Genomic DNA, 9,074 nt, shown 5'->3' on the forward strand with positions numbered 1-9,074 from the left:
TATAATTAACAATTATATAACTGTCACTTGATGATATTTGCTGAGTATTTTATATATTTTATCTTCTTCGCTTCACTTTTGTGTCTTACATCGATATTTTACACTATGTAATTTTACCGACTACAAAACCTAGCTCCGACTTACTGCCGTATTGTATACTTATATAGTGTACGACTCTTTCAAAGATTACTTACCCATAAAATATTCAATGAAGATTGTGAGTTCCCCAGCTAAAGAACATTGAAAGCTAAAGAACATTAGAGAAGTGATATGTAAAAGCCCATTCTTTGTAAAAGGGAGATCATTCTTTATAAAATGCCATAATATTTTCCATATTCAAAATCAAACATACACAATATGTATATGTATTAATTAAAATGTCAGAAGAAAAAAAGAAAAGGAGCAAAAGATCAGAGAATATGTATCAAATGTATATTCATTTTTATTTATATTTTTTTCATGATAATTTTCGACTGTTACATGTTATATAACTGTTATATATTAACATGTAATATATTACATAACATGTTATATAATTGTTACATAACATTTTTTTATCGAGTGGAAAATTATAACTAACAGTTATATAACTGTTATTTTACTGGGAATAGAACGAAAACACAATAAAGTGTAAACAATTTTTTCCACAGCCCGCTTAAACCGATGAAAAAAAAAACATTCCACGGAAAAAATATTCGCAAACGTCATCTCTCGCTGTCAACATCGAGAGAGCGCGCATCATCTTTTCGAAGAAAATAAAAAGAGAGAAAAAAAAGACACGTGCGCGATAATAAATTCACAAGCTACCTCGTTCGATACCTTTCTTAGGCTATAAGATGTCCAGGGGGGAACGGGGGAGGGGAGGGAGCAGAGTTGAGTTTTTCCATGACTTTTCTATTTATTCATCGTATCGAGCCGCGTTACTAGGAAGACACGGGGCACGTATGCAAAGTGTAAAGACGTAAATACGCGTCCCTCCGAGTCATCAGTGTGTGTACGTACGTATGTCACTAATATAGAGGGTGTAATTGTTAATTGCAAATTACATATTTTTTTCTTCGAAACAACTGTGTGTTTTCTTCACACCAACGGATTCCTCTCATTATTTTCTACACAAAAGTATTAAGCTAAGATAGTCAAAAAATGAATATTTTACTAGATATTTTATAGTTTATGCAAAATTAAAAAATTATGTCAAGCCTCATAACTCGAAAAGTACTCAATGAAAATATACTTCATTATAGCGTTTTGGAAAGCTCTCGAGATAAGCTACAAGAATATGCAATAAAAAATAGGGGGTCCCATTTAAAAAATTCTAAGTGATCCCGCTCTAACCTCGGCGACGCCACCCAAGATCAAACTCTTAGCGTCAGTAAATAGGTCCTTTGAAATCCCACGACTTTTATCCGAAACATTTTTCTCCGAAGTTCTTAGTTTTCGAGATATTTCACCGTTTTCCCGATACTTTTCGCACACCCTGTACGCGCGGGCGCGTAGTATCTGTCATCGACGCGGCGCGGCGCCCATAGGCGTAGGACGCGCCAGTATTGCATCGCTCGCCCAGCTGACGGCTGACCTGACGTTTCCCTCGTCACCGGCCGAGTTTGAGAAAAATTTCTCGTCGGAGAAAATTCTTGTCGCGCCCGCAGACCCTTCCACACCCAGTCTACGTCGCCGTCCGCCATGCCACGCGCGAGATAATGTCACGGTCCGCTGTTGGACGGTCGCGCTCGCCGACGACGGGGACGACGAGGTTAGGCGCGCGGTTTATTATCAATCCTGACGTGTCAGACGCGAGGCGCAAATGGCGGCCGAGGAGGATGTGTCCGCGCTCGTGGAGCGGGTGGACAAGCTGAGCGTGTCGGCGACGAGGATGGCGACGACGACGGACGAGGACGAGGAGGCGGCGACGACGACGGCCAGGATCGAGAGCGGGAACGTCGAGAACGGTGACGGGAGCGGCGGCGAGACCCGGCTCTGGGGCTTCGAGACCCGGGAGCTGTACAAGCTCGCGCATAACTTCTACAAAGGTGAGCCGGTATTTCGGTTCCTTTGTCACCTGATTATATGAATGTATTTGTGTGTGTTTGTGTGTGTGTTTACGACGCAGTTAGAGGCATTTTTGTTGGACAGATTCTTGAATTCCTTCGAATGCCTTGAGTGAAGGACTTTGTAAATATTCCTTGTATTTTTCAATTTGGTTGGATAAAATCCTCGAATTCCTTCGAATGGTTTGAGAAAGGATTTTGTAAATATTCCTTGAATTTTTGTTGGTTAGAAAATTTCTTTGGATGCCTTGAGCCAAGGATTTTGTAAATATTCCTTGAATTTTTATAGGTTAAAAAATTCTCTTGAATGTTTCGAGTCAAGAACTTTATAAATATTCCTTGTTTTTTTCAATTTTTGTTGGATAAAATCCTCGAATTCCTTCGAATGCCTTGAGCCAAGAATATTGTAAATATTCCTTGAATTTTTGTATGTTAAAAAATTCCTTTGAATGTCTTGAGTCAAGGACTTCGTAAATATTTCTTGAATTTTTTAATTTTTATTGAACAAGATCCTCGAATTCCTTCGATGTCTTAAGCTGAGAACTTTATAAATATTACCAATGATAAAGTTGATTTGAATATGCTAAATATCGGTCCAGGTTACTTATTTTTTGGCTGTCGAAGCATTTGGTTTTGTATAAATGATGTGGGCTTTTTATTGTTTATTTTATCCTATAGCTTATTGTTTTTTTTATCCTATAGTTCTAACGATTTTTTTTTACATTTTGACTAAATTTATATTTATTTTTATTATTAATTTTTATTTATTAATTTTTATTAATTTTTATTTATTAATTTATATTTATTACTTACTTTTTTGCGACATACGAATAATATTGTTAAAGGAATACAAATCATTTTAATATGTTGTTTTTATATGAAGATTTTGTTATTTTTCATACTGAGGAAGACTAAGTAAAGTCGAAACGTTTGTGATTTTTGAATTAAATTGATTTTTGAATTAAATTTTGAACTTATTAATATTGCTTTTATTTTATTTAGACCTTAGTAATTAGCTCGTATTATTGGCCCTAGAATTTTTATTATTGCTTTATAAATGTTCCTTGTATTTTTAATTTTTATGCAAACTTTTATGGTAAAGAAGGGTAAAGAAAAATAATTTTCTTGAAAGATTCTTCTCTAGAATCTTATTTAATAAAAATATGTAGTACAGTTAAAAATTTATATTATTCCTCCGAATGTTAGAGTTTCGAAGGCTACATTATGTTAATTATTGTCAAACAGAAATAAATGTGAATGCAAATTTTGCTGATATATAAATGCAAGAGTATTTTTAAATTTACAAAACATGACCATAAAAGTCTTTATATGAAAGTAAAATGAAGCGAGTCTCTTGTATATTTAATTTTGTATTGTGCAATAATTATTGATCATTGATCATTGTTTGTGTTCATTGTTTCTATTCTGTTGTGAAAGATCTTTACATATAATGGTACGGATGTATTTTTGAAATATAAGAAATGTCAGAAAAATTGTGTGCACTTTTAATATTTTGTAGATAAATTTTAATAGTAAAAAGATAACAATTATATAACTGTTAGTTATAATTTCCCACTCGGAAAAAAATTGTTATATGTTATGCAATTGTTATATAATAGTTACATAACATAACATGTAACAGTTATATTGCTGAGTGGAAAATTCCAACTAACAATTATATAAATGTACCTTTATTTATTATTATTATATAAATTATATATTTATATTTATTATATTAATAATAATATAATAATAATTATATTAATATTTAAATTATAATAATAAATTATGTATTTATTATTATTATATAAATTACATATTTACATTTATTACATTTAAATTATATATATTATATATTTATTATTATATAAAATATATTATATATTTCATTATTAAATTATATATATATATATATATATATATATATATATGTATATATTTAATTATTAAATTATTAAATTATATATATTATATATTTATTATTATACAAGGTGTCCCAATTTAATGTCCCACCCCAAATAACTTTCTTATTTTTAATTTTAGAAAAAGACAACTTTCATGTAACTCTTTAAGGTCAAACTAATGGCACCATCTTATGTCCCCCTAAAAACCATACAACTTTTGTCTGAAAAATCTTTTTCTAAAATTAAAAATAAGAAAGTTATTTGGGGTGGGACATTAAAATGGGACACCCTGTATATCTTTTACAAAACTCTTATTGAAAAATTTATTTATTCAGAGAAAGAAGGCAAGGCTGTGCATCTCTCCTACGAGGATAAATTGAAATTGGTGGCGTTCACGCAGCAAGTGACGCATGGAAAATGTACAGCCGAAAATGCACCACCTCTGGGCGTCCTGGACGTGATTGGAAGGGACAGGCGGTTGGCATGGCAAAACCTAGGGGATATATCAAGGGAACAGGCGATGGAGGGTTTTATAGTATTGTTAGATAAGCTGTGTCCTCTATTCAGAACCGTGGTCGAGGCGCAGAAGAGGGACTCCGAGGAGAAACAGCGGCTCAAGAAGGAGGAGGAGGCCAAGAAGCTGGACGAGGAGAGGAAGCTTAAGGAGCTGGAGGAGGAGAGGAAAAAGCAAGAGGAGGAAAGACTGAAAGAGGAGACTCAGAGGAGGCAGATCCAGGATGCTTTGAATCAGCAGACCTATTATCAGTTCAAGGTGTACGCCGAGCAGCAATATCCCGGCAATCCGGAGCAACAGGGCGTTCTGATCAGGCAGTTGCAGGAACAACATTACCACCAGTACATGCAGCAACTGAAACAGAACCAATTAGTCATCGAGGACCAGACGGAGGAGGAGGAGAAGAAGAGCGTCGAAGCAGAGGACACGATCTGCAAGGACGACGACGACGACGACGACAACAAGGACGACTCGACCGAGAACGCGCCTCTGAACGATGACGACTCGGACGATTTGGAGGACTGGCCGCCCATCACTCCCGCCGAGATGTGGACGAGGAAGGGCGTCGAGGAATTTAAGCAGATCATCAGGAGAGAGGCGGGCGACGCGGTCATCAAGGTCGGCCACGGCGAGACGGTTACGGTGCGAGTGCCAACGCACGAGGACGGGACGTGCTTGTTCTGGGAATTCGCGACGGACGGTTACGACATCGGTTTCGGGGTTTACTTCGAGTGGTCCAAGCCGGAGTCGAATCAGGTCTCCGTTCACATAAGCGAGTCCGAGGACGAGGACGAGGAGGAGGAGTACGAGCCGCGAGAAGACCTGGAGAGTGGCTCGGTAATAAACGGCACCCCTCGACCTGAACGGAAAACGAGCACGCCGCCCATAAGCGTCATAGTACCTGTGAGTAATCGAATATCACTCTCGTTTTCAGCTCGTACTTGTATGTAAGAACTTGCACCGCACTGATTATTTATGATTTCAAAGGTATATAGGAGAGACTCTCAAGAGGAGATTTACGCTGGAAGTCATCAGTATCCAGGCGAGGTAAGAGCATAAGAAAACTTGCCCCAGAATTATAGTCTCGGCATATACAGGGTGTATCATTTTAAAAAACGCACCTCGATAATTCTTCAACGAAGCATTTTCAGCAAAAATGTTTCAGACAAAAGTTGTATGGCTTGAAGGGGGATATAAGATGGTGTCATTAATTTGACATGAATAGTTGCTTGAAGATCACGTGAAGATCACCTACAATTTTTAAATGGAATCCCATATTATTTATTACATATTCTTGTAGCTTATCTCGAGAGCTTTCCAAAACACTATAATAAAGTATTTTTTCATTGAATACTTTCCAAGTTATAAGGCTTGAAATCATTTTTTAATTTTACATAAACCATAAAATATCTAGTAAAATATTCATTTTTCGATTATCTTACCTTAATACTTTTATGTACAAAATAATGAGAGGAATCAGTTGATCTAAAGAAAAAACATAGTTGTTTTTAAGAAAAAAATATGTAATTTGCAATTAACAATTACATATATTTTTTAAAACAACTATGTGTTTTCTTTACACCAATTGATTCCTCTCATTATTTTGTACATAAAAGTATTAAGGTAAGATAATCGAAAAATGAACATTTAACTAGATATTTTATGGTTTATGTAAAATTAAGAATTGATTTCAAGCCTCATAACTCGAAAAGTACTTGATGAAAAAATGTTTAATTATAGTGTTTCGGAAAGCTCTCGAGGCAAGCTACAAGAATATGCAAAAGTATAAAGGGTGTCCCATTTAAAAAGTTGGAGGTAACCTTCACGTAATCTTCAAACGACTTTTCAAGATAAAACCTATGACACCATCTTACGACCCCCTTAAAACCATACAACTTTTGTATAAAACATTTTCACCGAAACCGCCATGGTTTCGAGATATTCGAGTGCGAAAGTTAAAATAGGACACTCTGTATATGTGTGCATATATATTTCAAGGTAATTATTAATTTCTCGTTTTTGCAGGGGATATATCTTCTAAAGTTCGACAACTCTTACTCGCTTTGGCGGAGCAAAACGCTTTACTACCGGGTGTATTACACACGGCAGAACTTCGTGAAGAATAATGATTAGTCTTTACGTTACATATTGAAGAGCTGAGATGTGTATCGGGGTATACGTCGTCGTCTGTTGAGCACTAGCCTTGGCATAATAATTGTCTACTAATAATGCTAGTCCAACTAAATTAAGTTTCATGTTCCCGATTCGGTTCCCGCGAGAGCGATAAAATCTGTTCGCATACAAAGAAAATATATATATTTATTGTATAGTCAGATAAGGACACACACACACATGTTCTATATATTGTTTAAAGGTGGCAAAAAACTGTGCGCACGAAACAGATTCTTAAAAGATTATCTACGAGATGACTGTGTATATTAACATTTAACTCTTCTGTCTACATAATATCGCAATTAATCTGCGGCGAGATTCTTGCACTTGTGTCGTTTCCTCGATTCAGGCTGCGATTCCTGTGTCGTCGTGATTTTGGAAAATACTTTAAAATATTTATAATATCGGTGCGCAAATCTTTATATATTATATATATATATATCTCTGGAAAAAAATGTTTCGTGTTAGAACAAAGGGTTAAATGTATACACATGCGCTTTTGTATTGTCTATATGGATATTTGCTTGGAATGTTTTTTGCTAACTCCGTGTTATACAGACTTTATCACTGTATTAGTGTTCACTATGTCATGTAGCTTTTATTAAAATTATCTTATTTTTCTTGAAGGAGAAATACAGCAACAGAGATCAAGCGCGCACTTTTTCCTCGTTTCATTCGCGACTCAACGACCAAGTTCACCTCTTCACTCTCTCTCTCTTTTGGTTTTATAACGTTTATTATTCTATGTAGCTATATTATTTTTACAGCAAAAAATCGTGCGATCTTATATATCACTCACGATATTAATGATTGGTAATAATAATAATAATAGTAATAATAATTGTATATATTCTGTAACATCCAACTACAAATAAGTTATACACTAACGGGTATGCCGGCTTGATTCCGCTCTTGTCGTCACTCCCATTTTATCACGCGTTTAGCTTCGACCTATAAACGACGTTTAATTAGAAGAGCACTTTTTTTTCAGACGGCATGAGTTTTGTATCGTTAATTTGTTTTCGGGAAAGGAGACACAGAGCGAAATTGATTCCATTATATGCGCGCCCTAAAAATACACACGTAGATTGTCCGCAAGAGATTAAATGTTAAGCGCCGATCAAACGACGGGATTTACCAGAGGTTGGCTGGCTCGTTTTACACTCGGCTCGACAACTGACAAAGTATATATATATATATATACAGGGTGATCCAAAAGTATGGAAACGGCCAAATAACTGTGGAGGAATGCACTTTGGAGAAAAAAGTTTGAGACAAAAGTTGTAGGATTTTTCCCGGGCAATCCGACGGTGACCTTAGATTTGACCTTGGATAGTCATTTGAAGGTAATCTTTATGTGACCTTCAAATGACTATCCAAGGTCAAATTTAAGGTCACCGTCGGATTGCCCGGGAAAAATCCTACAACTTTTGTCTCAAACTTTTTTCTCCAAAGTGCATTCCTCCACAGTTATTTGGCCGTTTCCATACTTTTGGATCACCCTGTATATTACTTGTAATAGTATCTAACTTAAGCATACTTGGACGAGCCCGAGCTCGATCCCGAGCGCAAAGTTTACGCGCGTTTTACCTCCCCAGCGCACACCAAGTAACATTATATAATTGTTACGTAACTCTTATATAACATGTAACTGTTATGTAACAGTTGTATTGTTGAGTGGGAAAATTATAACAGTTATATAAATGTTTTTTGGTGTTTGCTGCTGGGTTCCCTCGCTAAAAAAATACGGCTTCGTTGTTGTACAAATCATCCTCTCGCAGTACGAGAGCTATTGTGCGACGTTCTCCCCAGTAAACACCAAAAAACAGTTATACAGGGTGGACCAAAAGTCTGGATACAGTCGAATATCTCGTATGGAATGTATTTTAGAACAAAATGCTTTGGACAAAAATTGTAAGGATTAACAAGATGTATTTAACTGTAATATCCATTTGACATTGAGTATACAACTGAGAAAAAATATTTAATTGTTAATTACAAATTATATATTTTTTCTTCGAAATAACTATGTGTTTTCTTTATACCAATTGATTTCCTCTCGTTATTTTGTAAAAGTATTAAGGTAAGATAATTGAAAAATGAATATTTTACAAGATATTTTACGATATATGTAAAATTAAGAAATGATTTCAAGTCTTATAACTCAAAAAGTGCTTGAGGGAAAAATATTTTATTATAGTGTTTTGGAAAGCTCTCGAGGTAAGCTACAAGAATATGCAATGAAAAATAGGGGGTTCCATTTAAAAAATTCAAGTTGAGCTTGCCCTGACCTTGGCGACGCCACTCAATGTCAAATGGATATTACAGTTAAATACATCTTTTTAATCCTCACAACTTTTGTCTAAAGCATTTTATTCTAAAATGCATTCTATACGAGATATCCAGATTTTTAGTGCACCCTGTATAACTGTTAGT

At 35.4% G+C, this 9,074-nt stretch overlaps 1 protein-coding gene across 1 annotated transcript; it reads left to right on the forward strand.

Annotated features, from left to right (window-relative positions):
- Positions 1-1,527: 1,527 nt before the first annotated feature.
- Positions 1,528-7,296, forward strand: LOC105259543 (Golgi resident protein GCP60). Its single transcript, XM_011271531.3, has 4 exons — positions 1,528-2,030; positions 4,288-5,369; positions 5,454-5,513; positions 6,492-7,296. Exons 1-4 carry the CDS (start codon positions 1,805-1,807, stop codon positions 6,597-6,599), a joined length of 1,476 nt encoding a protein of 491 aa, XP_011269833.2. The 5' UTR covers positions 1,528-1,804; the 3' UTR covers positions 6,600-7,296.
- Positions 7,297-9,074: the final 1,778 nt, after the last annotated feature.

This window comes from Camponotus floridanus, unplaced genomic scaffold, assembly GCF_003227725.1.
Source record: "Camponotus floridanus strain SB8 unplaced genomic scaffold, Cflo_v7.5 scaffold32, whole genome shotgun sequence".
Lineage (NCBI taxonomy): Eukaryota > Metazoa > Arthropoda > Insecta > Hymenoptera > Formicidae > Camponotus > Camponotus floridanus.

What these genes read in the sequence shown, in the direction of transcription:
- LOC105259543 (XM_011271531.3), top strand. Translation starts at nt 1,805, where the DNA reads ATGGCGGCCGAGGAGGATGTGTCCGCGCTCGTGGAGCGGGTGGACAAG. An exon ending in CGCGCATAACTTCTACAAAG is followed by an intron (nt 2,031 to 4,287) that starts GTGAGCCGGTAT and finishes TTATTTATTCAG; the next exon opens with AGAAAGAAGGCAAGGCTGTG. An exon ending in CCATAAGCGTCATAGTACCT is followed by an intron (nt 5,370 to 5,453) that starts GTGAGTAATCGA and finishes ATGATTTCAAAG; the next exon opens with GTATATAGGAGAGACTCTCA.